The sequence below is a fragment of the Mustela nivalis genome (genome assembly GCF_964662115.1).
Source record: "Mustela nivalis genome assembly, chromosome: 17".
NCBI lineage: Eukaryota > Metazoa > Chordata > Mammalia > Carnivora > Mustelidae > Mustela > Mustela nivalis.
In genome coordinates this window covers 15,528,580-15,548,835 of record NC_139036.1, presented here as the reverse complement: position 1 = coordinate 15,548,835, position 20,256 = coordinate 15,528,580, and the positions used below count along the sequence as shown (strand labels likewise).

Genomic DNA, 20,256 nt, shown 5'->3' with positions numbered 1-20,256 from the left:
TCTCCCTGGGCTGCCTATCACCCGCTAGCTGTCTTCCCGTTTTTCTCTTCCCCTTTGCAGCACGACTCCTCCCGAGAGGGAACCCACCCTGCCCAGATTTGCCTCCCCGCTTGCTGCCTGCCAAATCCGACCAGGTCCTTGTCAGATCCCGCGGCAGCTGACCCCACCGACCAGAGGCCGACTTCTAGAGACCCTGTCTTGGCTTGTTATCCATCCAACCCCATGCCCGCTTCTAGTTTTTATCTCCCTGGGTGAGCCCTCGGGGTTTTCCTCTGCTGAGCCAGCCCTTGGACCTCTTCTCTTTTCACAGCTCACAAGCTACTCACCTAACCCTGTGGGTGGTGGTCTGACGTGACTTTACACTCCATCTCTATTCCCATTTTCTCCTGACTCCCGTGGCCATGTTTAACTGCCTCCTGTTCATCTGTTTGAATGTATTAATGGGTGTCTTAAGTTCACTTGAGGTCATCCACCAAATACAAGGCACACCTCCTCCAGCATTCCCCAATTCAATAAATGCTATGTCCTTTATCCCGTTTACTCAGATCAAAGTTCTTGAAATCATCCTTGACTCTTCTCTTTGACCTTATCTTCAAAAAAATGTTGAATTCCAACCACTTGTACCCTAGTCCCAGCCAAATCATTTCACTTGCACAGTCTGTTGTGCTAGGATCCTACTGGTTTCCTGGCTTCTCCTATTGATTCGGGAGGTTTTATATGTGTGTGTGTGTGTGTGTGTGTGTGTGTATTATATATATGCCGTTTCTGATTACTACACTTGCCCTGTATACTACTGAGTGGCAGGGGCCCAGAGCGTATAAACTGCTTTCCCCAGGTTCTCATGCTGGAGCGTCTAAGAAACTTCTACCATGGGAAGGCATAAGCAGAAAATAAAGGAGAAGGAGAGTAACCTGCTTGCTTCTGGATTCAATAGTGTAATCGTTGCTTGTACAGTAAAAGGGGCCCATTCCTGACTCTTAGCAGTTACTTCCTCAGTCCAAGCGACACTTTCGTAGTAAACAGAGGATGACAGTGACAGGCACCAGAGCTGGTGTAGCTCCCATGGGTTTCACCAAGAGTATTTTTAGCAGCCTCTAATCTTTGCTGTCGCTCCATTCTTCCATTTGATATGTGTGACTCCTAAAATTCCCTCTGCCTGAAATGACTAGAGTGGTTTTTCTTTCCATGGCTGGACCCTGATTAACACACCTTTCTACATCCTTTTCTCCAGCTGGCTATCATGGGTCTTTGTTTATATCTGTCTTTTCCACAGGAATGTCTTATAAAGTCAAGGACTTTATCTTTCATGTTCTCTGTAATATTAGCATCTAGTGTAGAATGTGGCCATTGGTTGGTATTCAGTAAAGATTTATTGAATGAATGAATGGTAGATACACTGATGATTAGTCTCAACGTCTTGGCACTGTCCACATTTGTGGCTTTCTCAATAGGATGTAAAAACTGAGGGTTACTCCAATGAACACATGAAAAAGAGCTCCACATCACTTGGCATCAGGGAAATACAAATCAAAACCACAAAGAGATACCACCACACACGAGTGAGGATGGCTAAAATTAACAAGTCAGGAAATGACAGATGCTGGCGAGGATGTGGAGAAAGGGGAACCCTCCTACACTGTTGGTGGGAATGCAAGCTGGTGCAGCCACTCTGGAAAACTGCATGGAGGTTCCTCAAAAAGTGAAAATAGAGCTACCCTACGACCCAGCAATTGCACTTCTGGGTATTTACCCTAAAGATACAAATGTAGTGATCTGAAGGGCCATGTGCACCCTGATGTTTATAGCAGCAATGTCCACAATAGCCAAACTATGGAAAGAACCTAGATGTCCATCAGGATATGGATAAAGAAGATGTGAGATAGATAGATATATAGATATAGATATAGATATAGATATAGATATAGATAGATATAGATAAATACTATGCAGCCATCAAAAGAAATGAAATCTTGCCATTTGCAATGATGTGGATGGAACTAGAGGGTATTATGCTTAGCAAAATAAGTCAGTCAGAGAAAGACAACTATCATATGATCTCCCTGATATGAGGAAGTGGAGAAGCAATGTGGGTGGCTTGGGGGGTAGGAAAAGAATAAATGAAACAAGATGGGATTGGGAGGGAGACTCTTAATCTCGCAAAACAAACTGAGGGGGTGGGGGTAGGGAGAGGGTGGTTGGGTTATGGACATTGGGGAAGTTATGTGCTACGTTATGTGCTATGGTGAGTGCTGTGAAGTGTGTAAACCTGGTGATTCACAGACCTGTACCCCTGGGGCTAATAATACATTATATGTTAATAAAAAAAATTGAGGGTTATTTAAAGAGAATTTAGGAAAGGAAGAAGTTGTCATGACCATCAAACTCTTCTCCTCTACTTCTCCCTTGCCTTCTTATGGCCAAAAGAAATGGGGGGGGGGGCGAGGAGCCAGTTCACATGGACATACCATATTAAAGGGAGAGTGTGGGCTTCTTACATTCAGGAAGAGCTCTAGTCTCTAACACATACCAAGTCTTTAAACCAACTCTGACTAGCAAAGCGGCCTGTGACTAGCAGCCCAGCCACCGAATGTCAATATTGAGGATTGTAGAACAATGTTTGAATTAGCTCAGTATACCCAATTATCTTTTTAACCTGATCTGAGTGGCCACTTTTTTAAAACTCTTAGCTAACAGTCATTGTGTAATGGACCAGGTTAATCAAAATGCAAATTCTGCCACAATTTTAAAAAAAATGTAAATGATGAACATAATTCCAAAGTGAAAATAGAAGGGGAATCAGTATCCTCTAAGTAAGGTAATCTCTAAGGGGCGAAGGTAGTTTTTGCTAAGGATGACTTGTGAGGATTTCTTTAAAAAAAAACTATTATGACTCTAATGGCACAGTCACCTAGAGTTTGGATTCTTAGAGATTCTTAAACATTTTCTTTATTAGTCGGAGAAGTCGATGGCATTCTGTTGGGCGCCATTTTAAAAAATCGCATCAAAATACATTCAACAGAACAAGGTGACATGTGTACGGACCCAATGAGAGACTCATTCTTTGACCACACTCCCAAGTTGAAATATTCTCCCTTTCAGCCTTTGAATATGATAAACTCATTGATTCAAGTAGCTGTGAGCCAATGAAATCACCCCTCCAAGATCCAGGACTAGGGAGTGAGGGCGTACAAGCTATTTCTTCCAGGAAATGTGATAGACTGGTGATTTGAGTCTGCCTTCCCACCATACTTTTCCTCCCTCCCTTCTTTTTTGTTGTAAAAGACAATTTCTTTATCGTGGGTAACCCACTCTGTGTCCCCTCTTCATCACCTCAGGGTTTCCATGTGACCCATGCCTATCTAGTCAGAGTATCAAATCTTCCTAGCCCACAGTGATTGATTTAGGAATTTCCAGGTGGCCCAGGAACTTTTGTTAGAACTATCACCAAAGATGCTTTTCTTTTTAAATTTTATTTACTTAAGTACTTTCTGCACCCAATGTGAGGTTTGAACTCACAACCTTGAGATCAAGAGTCATGTGCATTACTGTCTGAGCCAGCCAGCCACCCCCAGTCCCATCACCACCAACCAACCCGGGGACATGGTTTCCCTATGGGATCACTAGCTAATTTGTTGATACTCTAAGAGAAATGACTTGCTAAGAAGAAAGCTAATACAGAGGAAGGCAGAGCTCGGAGACAGTGTCTTCATAGGACTACTTGTATCTAGTAAGGCTTAAAGCTAAAGGCACATCTGTGAAGTACATCTCCAGTTTCTTAAGCCAATAAATTTCCAAATATTGGGGACCTGAAATTTGAACTGAATCTTTGCCACTTGCTACCAAAAGAAACTTTATTATAGAGAGACTTGCTACATTCAATTAATTCTGTTGTTCATGTCCTTTGATTAATTCCACTATGGGGTAAAAGGAGTTAAAAGATCTTAAATGTGTGAAAATATACATAAGCAGTCAACGTATTCGTTGCAGGGAGCACAAGGTATGAGCAAACCTTCCAGCTTCGTAGGAATCCAAATTAGGGCCAGAAGGAAGAGAGGAGTCCTGGACATGCACTCACGACGTTAGTCTCTCTGAGATCCAGAGAATGGAGGGTGACTATTTCAGCTTTGCCTTTGAGAAAACTCTCCCTGCTGACAACTGAGGAGATCAAATATATAAACTTTGCATATAAACTACAGTTGTTTCAAATAATAAACACTGTATTTTTATTTGCTGTGACATAAATATAAAATAACGTGTGAATTAGAACTGTATACAACAGAGAGGCACCTGGGTGGCTCAGTCAGTTGAGCATCTGCCTTCTGCTCAAGTCATGATCCCAGGGTCCCGGGACTGAGCCCCACATCAGGCTCCCTGCTCATCGGAGAATCTGCTTCTCCCTCTGCCTGCTTTCGTGCTCTCTCTCACTCTCAAATAAATAAAATCTTAAAAAAAAAAGAAATGTATACAATGAATTATTACAGAGTCATCCCACCTATGTGTCTACCACTAGAACATTACCAACATCCCTGTTATGCCCCTACCTAATCTGCTACAGAATTTCTGGGTGATAGCAAACAGGTGCTAACATGTTTAACTTTCAAATCATTCTCCAACATGCTTACACCCATTTTATTCCCCTCTGATAACATATGAGAGTGACTCATGTCAGTTTTGAGAAATGAACTCTTCTGGTGGTTCTGTAGTGGTATCTCTTGGTGATATTACCTTGCATTTTCCTGCTGGCTAATGATGGTGGACATCTTCTCCTATGTTTATTGAATATTCACCTGTCTTTCCACGCCAGGGATAACAGATTTTATGAGAGGTGTTTAAGACAACAAATTTGAATTGAAGCCTCACTGTCCTACCTGTCCTAACAATATACGCTTCTTCAGTGAATGTTTGCCTGATAATGATCTAAAAAAATCTGAAAAAGAATTTTTTTCAATGATATTTAAGTAAGATTAGTGTATAGTTCTGTGTGTGTGTGTGCAATCTTTCTTGGGTTTTGTTATTGATGTATTAATATTATCAGTCACAGGAAAGAATGAACATAGAACCCATGCACAGACATTACACACATACATGCACAACACACATACCTCTAAGGAAGGGGAGACAAAAACCTTATACAAAAGTTTATCCAGATGTATAGTTCTTATGTTCTCTTGAGAAATAGAAACAATATTTGAAAAAAAAAAAGCTGGAAATACTAGTTTAATAAATAGATTAAATAGAATGAAGAAATAGACAAGAAAAAAGAGGACAGACAAGTAATTAAAACTCAGGAATGACATGGAAGAGAAAAAGAATCCCTTAACAGAGGTAGAAGCCAGCTCCAAACATCAGAAGGTAAAATAAGCCAGAAATAAAAAGGAAAGTTTGGCCAAATGCCAGAAAATGAAATGAAGATAAATAGTGCATGGTTCTACATACACCAGTCGTGGAAGGTAATCAGAATCATAGAGGCAGAAATAGCATGGTGTCACCGAGGGCTGGAGGCTGCTGATGGTGATAGGGAGTTACTGTTTAATACATAGTTTCCACTTGGAATGATCAAAAAAGTTCTAGAGATGGATGCCAGTGAACACACTTGATGCCACTGAATTACACACTTCAAAATGGTTAAAATGGCAAATCTATGTTATATACAATTTATTTATTTTTAAAGATTTTATTTATTTATGGAAGACAGAGCATGTACATGTGCACACACAAGACAGGGGAAGGGGCAGAAGCAGGGGGAGAAGCAGGCTTCCTGCTGAGCAGGGAGCCTGATTTGGGACTGGATCTCAGGACCTCTGGGATCATGACCTGAGCCAAAGACAGACACTTAACTGACTGAGCCACTCAGGCACCCTATGTTATATACAGTTTAAAAAATGAAATGAGAAAAAGTTGTAAAGCTTATTGCAACAAGATGAAAGGTTCTTCAACACCGTGGAGGTCATTTATGAAAAGCCGATCAGGGGTGCCTGGGTGGCTCACTTGGCTGAGCATCTGACTCTTGCTTTTGGCTCAGGTTGTGACCTTGGGGTCCTGGGATCCAGCCCTGCGTAGGGCTCCACACCTGGCAGGGAGTCTGCTTAGGATTCTCTCCCCCTCTCCCTACCCCTCTTCCCCTCTCCCTGCTTGCTCTCCCCATCTCTTTAAAATAAAGAAATGGAAGGAAGGAAGGAAGGAAGGAAGGAAGGAAGGAAGGAAGGAAGGAAGGAAGGAAGGAAGGAAGGGAAAGCTTGACAGCTAACATCATACTCAATGGTAAAAGACAAAGCTTTCCCCCAAGATCAGGAACAAGACAGAATATCTAGTTTTGCAGGGCACCTGGGTGGCTCAGAGGGTTAAGCCTCTGCCTTCGGCTTGGTCATGATCCCAGGGTCCTGGGTTCGAGCCCCATATCAGGCTCTCTGCTCGGTGGGGAGCCTTCTTCTCCCTCTCTCTCTGCCTGCCTCTCTGCCTACTTGTGACCTCTGTCTATCAAATAAATAAAATCTTAAAAAAAAAAAAAGAATAGCTAGTTTTGCTACTTCTGTTTAACATGGTATTGAGGTTAGAGGCAGAACAATTAGCAATTCTTTGTTATCTCAATCCCAGACTTGGGGCCCTCCATGTTTTCATAAAATGCATACTTCTCTGACACTCTCAGCTTTTAGGTTCACTTAGCTGAGGAACATTTTGGAAATGCTAGCTTCTGCTCAGGCATGCTTTTATCGTTTTCCTTAAGAAGATTTTATCCTTTTCTTGTTAAATGTATTGCTGAATATTTAATCTTTTTCTTGCCATTTTAGGTAAGGCCTTTCTTCTCATTATATAATCCAGGTGGCAGTTGCTGGGTATGTGGGAGGACTGTTAATTCCAGTATGTAAATTTTGTGTCTTGTTAAAATTTTCAAATTCTCTTATCCTTTGTAGTAGTTTTCAGCTGATTCTACTGGGTTTTCCAAGGATACAATTGTATCATCTACTAAACAAGGTGAATTTTATATTCTCCATTCCAAATTTAGACCACTGGTTTCTTTCCCTGCTCAATGGCTTTACTAGTTTAATAACCCGATGGGATGTGTTTAGGACTTCAGAATAACGTTTCCAAAGTTTCTCTACTAATAGTATGCTGGCTTTAGGCAAGAAACATGCACATGCGTGCAGGCGCGCGCACACACACACACACACACGAGTAGGTTTATGTGTCCACGTTCTGTAAAGTCATGTTCAGGAAGTATCCAGGGATGCTTTTTTGAATGTGTACAACGAGAATGATTGAGCATTTTGTCCAACAACTTCACAGTGCTTATAGAGATGATCCTATAGTTTTTCTCCTTAGATCTACTTTGACGATTAAAGATATTAATTGGTTTCCTCATGTTGAAAAATTCTGGTTATTGTTATTAAGTTGCTAGATTTGATTAATATTTTATTTTGGAATTTTTCAGGTGTGCCTGGGTTGCTCAGTTAAGTGTTGGGCTCTTTAAAAAGATTTATTTCTGGGGTGCCTGGGTGGCTCAGTGGGTTGGGCCGCTGCCTTCGGCTCGGGTCGTGATCTCAGGGTCCTGGGATTGAGTCCCGTGTTGGGTTCTCTGCTCAGCAGGGAGCCTGCTTCCCTCTCTCTCTCTCTGCCTGCCTCTCTGCCTCCTTATGATCTCTGCCTGTCAAATAAATAAATAAATAAATAAATAAATAAAATCTTTTTTAAAATAAATAAATAAAATACAAAGATTTATTTCTAATTTTGTTTTATTTTATTTGTTTATTTTTCAGAGAGAAGTAGAGTGTGCACAAGCAGGCAGAGTGATAGGTAGAGGCAGCGGGAGAAGCAGGCTCCCTGCCGAGCCAGGAGCCTGATGCAGGACTTGACCCCAGGACCCTGGGATCGTGACCTGAGCCACGCAGGTGTCCCAATTTTTAATTTTATTTTATTAAAGATTTTATTTATTTGACAGAGAGAGACAGCAAGAGAGGGGACACAAGCAGGGGGAGTGGGAGAGGGAGAAGCAGGCTTCCCACTGAGCAGGGAACCCAATGCGGGACTTGATCCCAGGACTCTGTGATCATGACCTGAGCAGAAGGCAGATTCTTAATGACTGCACCACCTAGGTCCCCCCTCCCCCCCTTTTTATAGAGGGAGAGAGAGCACAGGGGCAGGACAGAGGGAGACAGAGAGAATCTCAAGCAGACTGCCCACTGAGTGTGGAGCCCGACCCAAGGCTCAGTCCCACAACCCTGAGATCATGACCTGAGTTGGAAATCAGGTCTGAGCCAGACATTTAATTGACTGAGCCACCAAGATGCCCCTAAGCATCTGACTGTAGATCTCAGCTCAGGTCTGGTCTAAGGGTTGTGGGTTCAAGTCCCAAATTGGGGTCCACCCAGGGTGTGGCGATTAAGAAAAAAAATTTTTTTCAACGATATTTTTAAGTAAGATTAGTTTATCATTCTCTCTCTCTGTGTGTCTCTCAAGTTTTTATATTGATGATATTAATATTATTCTTAACTTCATAAAGAGAATTTTTTTCCTTTTTGTATGCCTTGGAAAAATTTAGAATGGGAGTGATCTGTTATTTAAAGGTTTGGTGAAGTTTTTTTTTTTTTAATTAAACTATCATGACCTGGTGTTTTGAAGGAATTTATTCTTGCAATTTTCGTGATTTTGTCTCTGAAAATCAGTTTGTTTAGACTTTCTATCTTTCATTGGGCCAACACTGGAAAATTATATGTTTTTAAAATAAAGTTATCCACTTAATCAAGATTCCAAATGTATGGAATTGTGCAAAATAATTTGTCATGGGCTTTTGGGGTAAATTGTTGTATACGTGTACTGGATTTTTTTTTAAGATTTTATTTATCTATTTGACAGACAAAGACCACAAGTAGGCAGAGAGGCAGGCAGAGACAGAGAAAGAGGGAAGCAAGCTCCCTGCAGAACAGAGAGCCCAATGCGGGGCTCAATCCCAGGACCCTGAGATCATGACCTGAGCCGAAGGCAGAGGCTTACCCCACTGAGCCACCCGGGCGCCCCTGTGTTCTGCCATTCTATCCACATATGCTTTCTCTATAGATTTCCTTCAATAACAATGATTGTATTTTTTTTTTCTTTAGAAAAAAAATATAGTCTAGAGGACTGACTGAATGCTGTAGTATGTATTCACATAGCTCACTTTTTTCTGTATCCAACCAGTGCACTTTACCATGTAAAAATTTGGAATCTGCCCCCATTTCTCTGTGAAATTTTTAATCTTGCGGCTGCTCTGAGAGCCTCCCTGTGTCCACACAAACAGGTGTTTCATTTCTTATTTTAACTTTTTGGAAATGTTATTTGGTGGTTTAATGAATAACCATCTTCAGTGTCATCTCTCTTTTTCATGACAGGTACAGCCTGGGAGCCTCTGGGGCATTTGGTTAACATCCGGCAGGACTTTGTCATTCTGTATCTGGAACTCACAATTGCCAAATGCTTATTACCATCTCATCTCTACCACGGGGGCCTAAACCCCGGGAGGTACTATTTAACCAAACTGCAAAAGCGTCTGCCCTAAGGAGGCTGCTGAGGCTTTATGATTCAACTTTACTTCCGAAAAGCAAAAACATAAAATCTCTTCCCTATTAACCTCTAAGCTTCTTTAGAAGCACAAAAGTGCTTCTTGCTATGGTACTTAGTAGGCACTCAGATTTCTAAAATAACCTTTTTAAGTTATTAAAGTTATACTTTAACAATATGGAGTACTTGTGAAAATGCATAAAAATATAAAGTAGAAAATTTTAAGTTGCCTATGATTTCACCCCTCTAATATAAAAAATGGAGTATTTCAATGTATTTTATTCCAGTATTGTAGGGGAGGGACAAGATGGCGGGGAAGTAGGAGGAGGTGCCTTTATTCCAGTACTGTAAAATTGTTTTTATGCCAGTATTTTTTCTATTATTCACAGATGTAGGGCTACACTGAATATGTGATCTCCTCCTATCCCATGTGAAAGACATGGTTTTTAGTACCTCTATAATGTTTCCTTGTATCATTTCTCTAATGCTTCCCTAACAGTGGACACTTAAATTTCTTCTCTTTATAAATAAGATTTTTTTAAAGATTTTGACAGAAAGAGACACAGCGAGAGAAGGAACATGAGCAGGGGGAGTGGGAGAGGGAGAAGCAGGCTTCCCACTGAGCAGAGCTTGATCTCAGGACCCAGGGATCATGACCTGAGCTGAAGGCAGAAGCTTAATGACCAAGCCACCCAGGCGCCTCTATAAATAAGATCGTGATGAGCATCCTAGGTGTATGAATTACTAACATACCTGAATCGTTCCTCTGGACAATTCCTAGGGATAGAATCCCTTCATTGGAGGGTGTAAACTGTCAATCGACCTTCTCAACAGAAGAGAACTTCTGTTGAATCCTCAGGTGTTTTGTTGAATTCCAGGTTTGTTTCATTCCTAGGAGTTGACAACAGACAAGCCTCCCTGTGCCTTTGCCAGCTTGGGGCCCTGGATGTGGAATGAATGAATGAATGGACTAATTCTCAGTCTATGCCAGATTCCATCTCTAACCAACACTGACCTATTTCCTGAGAGCCCACTTCTGCCCATGCCATAGGATCGATGGTGTTTTACTTGGTGCTTGATCTTTGAAAGGTCCTTCACCAAGCCAGGGTTCACCAGAGAAGCAGAACCAGCAGTAGATATGCACATATGGGTTTATATCCGTTTGTTACAGCAAACTGGTTTGCACAATGCTGCTTAAGCATTGTGGTTGTCAGGGCCTCTGGGGCTGGAAGTTGGGAGTCAGTGGGGGAGGCCATCAGAAAAGATGAATATAAAGCAGAGGAGATCTAAGGCAGACTGGGAGCCCCAAGAGGTTGGGACCCCATGAGGAGAGACTGAAACTCCCATCAGTTCCTGTGGCCTTTAAGCTCAGGGACAGAGGCATACCGCCAAAGCTGGCCGCCGTCAGGGAGCTAAGCACACCCATCTGGCCCTTGAGTCAGACAAACGGAGGAACCACCAAGGTAAGAGAGGGCAGGTACCACTGCAGACCGGCATCAACGTGCCTGTCTTTCCTTGGGATTTTCTCTTGGTGTATTTGTTTTCATTGTTGTGAATACGATCTTTTTTTTTTTTTTTAATTAAAATTTCTAATTGGTAATTCACGATGCAGAAAACTCTTGGGGTTTTGAAGGCTGACTTTGCATCTTACAGGTTTCCTAAATCCCCTTCATTCAAATCATTTTTCAGCTTTTCTGTAGTTTCTGGGCGGGTGAGCTGATTACATGCAAATAATTGCATTCTTGTCAATTTCCTTCCTGCGTTTGCACCTTGGTGGTAACCCTGGTTGGCTTGAAGAGGAGGGGAGCCAGCAGGCTTGCTCATCATTGCAGGAGTTAACTGTGAGGTTTGCTCTGCTGCTATGTCCACTCCTGGCACTTAATTCTGTGAGCTCTGCTCTGGTAGAGTGTTTATTTAGAAATGAGGATTCAGGACTTTGTGCTCACACTAATACGGCTGTCACCTCAGGCTACTGAGGGGGGATAGGTCTGTTTGTCCCAAATCTTCCCGAGAGCCTGCTTGAATTATCCTGGTGATGCCCCAGAGCCCCCCGTGATTTTCTGGCATTTTGTAGGAAACTGCTATTATAGCAGCCTTCTGCTTAGAATCTGAACTGCGTTTCCTCCTAATTTTCTGTCAATCTGATCCCATCAGCTTTTTATCACTTCGGAATTGCCCCCAAGCTCAGTAATGGTATTTTTTACCATGTCAAGGGGACTTGCAGCCCGAGGAAGAGTGATGTTAAATGTTCAGTCTGCAATGACACCTAATCTCCCCTACTGATAAATTTTTAATGTTTTTTTCTTCATTTCCATTATTTCTTAAAAACAGCATGTAATTGTTTTTTGAAGCATATCTAAGAGAGGAGAAGCCAAAGCTCCCATTCCCCTTCCATGTTTCTTCTAGTTCCTCACCAAGAAGAATCGTCGTTAATTGTAAGTGGGTCAGGTCCCGGGGCCCTGAGCCATATTTATTAGTGGAGTAAGAGCTTCTAAAAATTAAGGTGTGGGGGAAAGGAGACAAAAAATGAAAAAGAGGAAAGCTTTCTTTGCACAGATATGGAAATATCTCTAGAATACATTGTTTTGAAAAAAGCAAGATGATGCACGGTGTATGCTGCCATTTGTTTAAGAAATTGCAGGAATAGGGTGCCTGGGTGGCTCAGTCAGTTAAGTGTCTGCTTTCGGCTCAGGTCATGATCCCAGGGTCCTGGGATGGAGCCCCACATCGGGCTCTCTGCTCAGCAGGGAGCCTGCTTCCTTTTCTCTCTCTCTGCCTGCCTCTCTGCCTACTTGTGATCTGTCAAATAAATAAATAAAAATCTTAAAAACAAACAAACAAACAATTGTAAAGCTTCAGAAGAAACTAGTGACTGTTTCCTCTGGCCAAGTGTGGTCGCGGACAAGGGTGCTTCCTCAGGGGAGGTGAGGAGGCCTGCTTCAGCGGTGTTCAACTGTTCATGTATGGCTGCTTATTTATTATTTTACTTATTTCATTTTCTCTTCTGTAACTCCACTATGAACTTTATTATGAATATGGAATTTATGACTGTGAAGTTTATTATCCCATTTGGTTATTTTTTTTTTTAATTATTCATTTAACATACAGTATTACTGGAGTGCCTGGGTGGCTCAGTGGGTTAAGCCTCTGCCTTCAGCTCAAGTCATGATCTCAGGGTCCTGGGATCGAGCCCCGCATTGGGCTCTCTGCTTCCCCCTCTCTCTCTGCCTGCTTCTCTGCCTACTTGTGATCTCCATCTGTCAAATAAATAAAATCTTAAAAAAAAACAAAAACAAAACCACACAGTGTTATCTTCAGTGACTCATCAGACTTATGTAACACCCAGTGCTAATTACCTCCCATGCCCTCCTTAATGTCCATCGCCCAGTTACATCCCCCATCCGCCTCTACTCCAGCAACCCTCAGTTTGGTTCCTATGGTTAAGAGTCTCTTATAGTTTGTCTCCCTCTCTGATTTCATCTTGTTTTATTTTTCCCTTTCCGCCCCTATGATCCTATTTTGTTTCTAAAATTCCACCTATGAGCGAAATCATATGATAATTGTCTTTCTCTGATTAACTTATTTCCCTTAGCATAACACCCTTTAGTTCCAGCCACATCATTGCAAATGGCAAGATTCCATTTTTGATAGCTGTGTAATATTCCATTGTATATATACACCATATCTTCTTTATCTATTCATCTGTCGATGGACATTTAGGCTCTTTCCATAGTTCGGCTATACATTTGCTGCTATAAACATTGGGGTGCAGGTGCCCCTTTGGATCACTATATTTGTATCTATTGGGTAAATACCCAGTAATGCAATTGCTAGGTCGTAGGTAGCTCTATTTTCAATGTGAGGAGGACCGTCCATACTGTTTTCCAGAGTGGCTGCACCAGCTTGCATTCCCACCAACAATGTAGGAGGGGTCCCCTTTCTCCGCATCCTCGCCAACACCTGTCATTTCCTGACTGGTTAATTTTAGCTCTTCTGACTGGTATGAGGTGGTATCTCACTGTGGTTTTGATTTGTGTTTCCCTGATGCTGAGTGATGTTCAGTACTTTTTCATGTGTCTGTTAGCCATTTGGATGTCTTCTTTGAAGAAATGTCTGTTCATGTCCTCTGCCCATTTCTTGATTAGATTATTTGTTCTTTGGGTGTTGAGTTTGAGAAGTTCTTTATAGATTTTGAACACTATCCCTTTAACTGATATGTCATTTGCAAATACCTTCTCTCATTCTGTAGGTTCTCTTTTGGTTTTGTTGACTGTTTCTTTTGTGGTGCAAAAGGTTTTTGTCTGGATGAAGTCCCAATAGGTCATTTTTGCTTTTGTTTCCCTTGCCTTTGGAGACTGTCTGGCAAGAAGCTGCGGTGGCTGAGGCCATAGAAGTTGCTGTGTTCTGCTCCAGGATTTTTAGGGATTCCTGTCTACCATTTAGGTCTTTTATCTATATTGAATGTATTTTATGTACGCTGTATGGAAATGGTCCGGTTCCATTCTTCTGCATGTGGCTGTCCAATTTTCCCAAACCATTTGTTGAGGAGACTGTCCTTTTTCCATTGGATATTCTTTCCTGTTTTGTCAAAGATTAGTTGACCATAGAGTCCATTTCTGGGCTCTCTATTCTGCTCCACTGATCTATGTATCTGTTTTTGTGCCAGTACCATACGTCTTGATGATTACAGATTTTTTTTTAAGATTTTATTTATTTGACAGAGAGACAGAGATCACAAGTAGGCAGAGAGGCAGGCTGAGAGAGAGACAGGAAAGGAAGCAGGTTCCCTGCTGAGCCAAGAGCCCAACGCAGGGCTCGATCCCAGGACCCTGGGATCATGACCTGAGCCAAAGGCAGAGGCTTTAACCCACTGAGCCACCCAGGCACCCCTGATTACAGTTTTCTAATAGAGCTTGAAGTTTGGAATTGTGATGCCACCAGCTTTGCTTTCCTTTTTCCACATTCTTCTGGCTCATTGGGGTCTTTTCTGGTTCCATACAAATTTTAGGATTATTTGTTCCAGCTCTGTGAAAAAAGTTGATGGTATTTTGAGAGGGATTGCACTGACTGTGTAGATTTCTCTAGGTTGCATAGGTATTTTAACAATATCGTGGTGAGGATTTTTATTTTTTTTTTATAAACATATAATGTATTTTTATCCCCAGGGGTACAGGTCTATGAATCGCCAGGTTTACACACTTCCCAGCACTCACCATAGCACATACCCTTCTCAAAGTCCATAACCCCACCCCCCAGCAACCCTCAGTTTGTTTTGTGAGATTAAGAGTCACTTATGGTTTGTCTCCCTCCCAATCCCATCTTGTTTCATTCATTCTTCTCCTACCCCTTAACCCCCCATGTTGCATCTCCACTTTTTCATATCAGGGAGATCATATGAGAGTTGTCTTTCTCCGATTGACTTATTTTGCTAAGTGTGATACCTTCTAGTTCCATCACAGGTAGACTGTGTAGATTTCTCTAGGTTGCATAGGTATTTTAACAATATCATGGTGAGGATTTTTGAATTGTGTTCATTAGGGGTATCGCTCTATAATTCTTTTTGGTGGGGTCTTCGGTTTGCAGATCAAGGTAGTGCTGGTCTCATAAAAAGCATTTGAAAGTTTTCCTTCCATTTTGATTTTTTGAAACAGCTTCAGAAGAATAGGTATTAATTCTTCTTTAAATGTTTGGTAGAATTCCCCTGGGAAGACTTCTGGCCCTGGGCCTCTGTTTTTTTTTGGGGGGGGGGGGATTTTTGATGACTGCTTCAGTCTCCTTGCTGATTATGGGTCTAGTCAGGTTTTCTATTTCTTCCTGGTTCAGTTTTGGTAGTTTATATGTCTCTAGGAATGCATCCATTTCTTCCAGATTGTCTAATTTGTGACATATAGTTGCTCATAATATGTTCTTATAACTGCTTGTATTTCTTCAGTGTTGGTTGTGATCTCCCCTCTTTCATTCATGATTTTATTTACTTGGGTCCTTTCTCTTTTCCTTTTGATAAGGCTGGCCCAAGGCTTATCAATCTTATTCTTTCAAAGAAACAGCTCCTAATTTCGTTTATCTGTTCTACTGTTCTTTTGGTTGTTATTTCATGATTTCGGCTCAAATCTTTATTATTTCTCTTCTCCTGCTGGGCTTAGGCTTTATTTGCTGTTCTTTCTCCAGCTCCCTTGGATTTAGGGCTAGGTTGTGTGTTTGAGAGCTTTCTTGTTTCTTAAGAAAGGCCTGTAGTGCTACATACTTCCCTCTTAGGACCGCCTTCGCTGCATCCCAAAGATTTCGAACAGTTGTGTTTTCATTTTCATTTGTTTCCATGAGTTTTTAAAATTCTTCTTTAATTTCCTGGTTGACCCACTCATTTTTTAGTAGGATGCTCTTTAGCCTCCATGTATTTGAGTTCAAATTTCTTCTTGTGATTGAGTTCCAGTTTCAAAGCATTGGGGTTGAAAATATGCAGGGAATGATCGCAATCTTTTGGTACCAGTTGAGACCTGATATGTGACCCAGTGTGTGATCTATTCTGTAGAATGTTCCATGTGCACTTGAGAAGAATGTATATTCTGTTGCTTGGGATGGAATGTTCTGGATATATCTGCGATGTCCATCTGGTCCAGTGTGTCATTTAAAACCTTCATTTCCTTGTTGATCTTCTGCTTAGATGTTCTTCCATTGCAGTGAGCAGGATGTTAAAGCCCCCTACTATTATTGCATTATTGTCGATGTGTTTCTTTGATTTTGTTATTAATCGACTTATATAATTGGCTGCACCCATGTTAGGGGCACAAATATTTACAATTGTTAGATCTGGTTGGATAGACCTTTTAATTATGATACAGTGACCTTCCTCATCTCTTATTACAGTCTTTGGCTTAAAATCTATTTTGTCTGATATAAGGATTGCCACCCCAGATGTCTTTTGGTGTCCACTAGTATGATAAAGTGTTTTCCTCCCCCTCACCTTAAATCTGGAGGTGGCTTTGGGTCTAAAATGAGTGTCTTGCAGATGGCATATCAATGGGTCTTGCTTTTTAATCCAATCTGATATCCTGTGTCTTTTGGTCGGGGCATTTAGCCCATTTACATTCAGGGTAACTATTGAAAGATATGAATTGAGTGCCATTGTATTGCCTGTAAGTTGCCTGTTACTGTATATTGTCTCTGTTCCTTTCTGGTCTGTTACTTTTGGACTCTATCTTTGCTTAGAGGACCCCTTTCAATATTTCTTGTAGGGCTTGTTTGGTGATCACAAATTATTTTAGTTTCTGTTTGTCCTGGAAGATTTCTTCACTTCTTCTATTTTGAATGACATCCTAGCTGGATCACATATTCTTGGCTACCTATTTTTCTCATTTAGCACCCTGAATATATCATGTCCATCCTTTCTGTCCTGCCAGGTCTCCATGGATAGGTCTGCTGCCATCTAATCTTTCTACCCTTGTAGGTTACAAATCTCCTGTCCTGAGCTGCTTACAGGATTTTGTCTCTGAGATTTTTTTTTTTAAGATTTTATTTATTTGACAAAGAGAGAGAAATCACAAGTAGGCAGAGAGGCAGGCAGAGACAGAGGGGGACAAAGGTTCCCTGCTGAGCAGAGAGCCTGACAAGGGGCTTGATCCCAGGACCCTGAGACCATGAACTGAGCCAAAGGCAGTGGCTTAACCCACTGAACCACCCAGGTGCCCCTGTCTCTGAGATTTGTAAGTTTCACTATTAGATAATGGGGTATTGACCAATTTTTTTTTTATTTTGAGGGGGGGTTCTCTCTGCTTCTTGAATTTTGATACCAGTCTCCTTCCCCAGATTAGGAAAGTTCTCTGCTATAATTTGCTCCAACATACCTTCTGTCCCTCTCTCTCTTTCTTCTTCTTCTGAGATCCCAATTATTCTAATATTGTTTCATGTTATGTTATCACTTATCTCTCCAATTCTCCCCATGTGATTTAGTAGTTATTTATCTCTCTTTTTCTCAGTTTCTTTATTCCCCATCATTTGGTCTTCCATATCACTAATTCTCTCTTCCAATTCATTTATCCTTGTAGTTAAAGCTTCCATTTTTTTTTTAACTGCATCTCATTAACAGCTTTTTTTAAAATTTGAACTTGTTAGATTTTTGTTCTTTCATTTCTCCAGAAAGGGATTCTCTAATGTCTTCTATGCTTTTTTCAAACCCAGGTACTATCTTTATTTTTTTTTTTTAGATTTTTTTTTTTTTAATTTGGGGGAGAGAGAGAGCACAAGCAGGAGGCACAGCAGGCAGAGGGAGAAGCAGGCTCCCCGCCAAGCAGAGAGCCCAATGCTGGACTCAATCCTGGGACCCTGGGATCACAACCCTTGCTGAAGGCAGATACTCAATGGACTGAAACACCCAGGCATCCCCCAGCCAGTACCTTTATAATCATTATTCCTGATTTTAGTTCCACCTCCTTACTTGTGTCCACATTGATTAGGTCCCTGGCAGTCAGTACTGCCTCTTATTCTCTTTTTTGAGGTGATATCTCTTTCAGTGTTCTCATAGATGGGTAAACTTAGTCTTGGATGGATGTTCTTTGCTGATCTTCTATGGGAGGGACCTGTTGCCATGATTCTCAAATGTCTTAGCCCAAGGGGGAACTGCTCTGCCCTTACCAGTGGCCAGGGTAAGTCATCTCTGGTTTTCTCTCAGGCACTTTTGTTCCCTGAACGCTTTCTGTAGAGCTCTGGAGGACAGAATGAAATGCAGGCCTCCCAGTCTCCAGCCCAAAGGGTCCAAGAGCTCAGTACCCCACTCCTCAGTGCACCCTCAGAGAAAAGCAGTTAGTTCCCTCCTGTCTCCCTGGTCTCCTTACTGCACTCCCAAGCTCACCCGGCCTGTGACTGAGTATTTCTACCTCTGGTGCTTGGCCCCTTTTGGAGTCTCCAAACCCAGCAGATTCCTGCAGCATGCTCCCACGCCGCTCCTCCCCAGGGAGGAAGGAAGGGGTCTCCCCAGATCTGCCACTTGTAGGGTCCCTGCTCGAAGAGCAGTGGCCTGACTGTGCCTCAGATCATGGTTTAAGGTAACCCTGAGCTGAGAGCCTTACACTTCAGCTCCGTCTCTGCAATACCTGGCAGCTCTGCCACACACAGACACCCTGGTATATCTGTGACTCCGCGGGTCCTGAGACCACACTGTCCCCGCAAGCCCCCCCCCCCCCACTTAGCCTGTGGAGCAATGTCCCTCCATGGAGCAGACTTCTAAAAGTTCCAATTTTGTGCTCCGCTGCTCTATCACTTGCCAGGAGCTGGCCCTCCCCCCGCGGTCTTTCTTTCCATGTATCACCTCAGATTCACTTCTCCACACATCCTACCTTCCAGAAAGTGATCAGTTTTCTATTTGTAGAGTTGCAGCTCTTTCTCTCTTTGATCGATTGAGTTCTCAGGTGTTCAGAATGGTTTGATAGCAATCTAGCAGAATCCGTGGGACCAGACGAAATTAAGGTCTCCTACTCCTCCACCATCTTATATAGCACTATTTTTTAAAAGCAAATTTTACCAAAATTAAGTGAAAAAAAAAATCAAAGTGAAACTGAATTGGTGACTTTCAAGTGGATTTTCATCACAAAAGACATTATTGAATTGAAATATCCTTTAAGATAAAACGTTTTTTTAAAATTTATTTAAGAGGGGTGCCTGGGTGGCTCAGTCATGGGGTATCTGCCTTCGGATCAGGTCATGATCCCAGGGTCCTGGGATTGAGCCCCACATTGGGCTTCCTGCTCAGTGGGAAGCCTGCTTCTCCCTCTCCTCCCCACTGTTTGTGGTTCCTGCTCTTGCTGTCTCTCTGTCAAATATATAAATAAAATCTCTTAAAAATATATTTAAAGAAAAGTTGGAGGCTTATTTATACCATAAATTTTAACCCTATTCAAGATATATATGTATCTTTTCAATTAGTGTTTTGCTCTGAGTAAATATCTAGCAGTGGTATCACTCGATCAAATGGTATTTCTATTTTTATTCTTCTGGGAAACCTCCATACTATTTTCCACAGTGGATTCACCAGTTTGCAATCCCACCACGTGCCTGAGTGTTCCTTTTTCTTCTCATCCTCACCAACACTTGTTATCTCTAGTCTTTTTTATTCTAATCATTATGACCGGTGTCATGTGAGATCCTCATTGTGGTTTTGATTTACATTTCCCTGATAATCAGTGATGTTGGGCATCTTTTTTTTTTTAAGATTTTATCTATTTATTTGAGAGAGAGAGAATGAGAGAGCAAGCATGAGAAGGGGGAGAGTCAGAGGGAGAAACAGACTCCCTGCCGAGCAGGGAGCCCAAGGTGGGACTCGATCCCAGGACTCCAGGATCATGATCCGAGCCAAAGGCAGTCACTTAACCAACTGAGCCACCCAGGTGCCCAATGTTGGGCATCTTTTCACATGTTTGTTGGCCATCTGTATATCTTCCTTGGAAAAATGTGTATTCAAGTCCTTAGTCCATTTTTGGTTTTTTGATGTTTTTGTATAAATTCTTTATATATGTTAACCCCTTATTGGACATATCATTTGCAAATATCTTCTCCCATCCAGTAGGCTGCCTTTTTGTTTTGTTGATCATTTCCTTTGCTGTGTAGAAGCTTTTTATTTTGGTGTAGTTCCATTAGTTTATTTTTGCTTTTCTTTCCCTCACGCAAGGAGACATATCCAGAAATATGTTAAGGTTGATGTCCAAAAGATTACTGCCTATCTTTTCTTCTGGGATT

The 20,256-nt window shown here is 41.7% G+C and overlaps 1 protein-coding gene across 4 annotated transcripts in view; it reads left to right on the top strand.

Moving 5' to 3' along the window:
* Positions 1–20,256, top strand: part of LOC309851552 (multidrug and toxin extrusion protein 2-like) — a 65,643-nt gene that overhangs the window by 40,188 nt on the left and 5,199 nt on the right. Inside the window, exon 16 of one of the 4 annotated variants that reach the window (XM_082706928.1) lies at positions 9,363–9,544. The exons of 2 other annotated variants lie outside the window; for them this stretch is intronic. In XM_082706928.1, coding sequence (XP_082563054.1) covers positions 9,363–9,529 — 167 coding nt within the window. In that variant the 3' untranslated portion in view covers positions 9,530–9,544. Of the gene's footprint in view, positions 1–9,362; positions 9,545–20,256 lie in introns of those variants that run through there. One more of the 4 variants, XM_082706922.1, reaches the window with a different exon arrangement.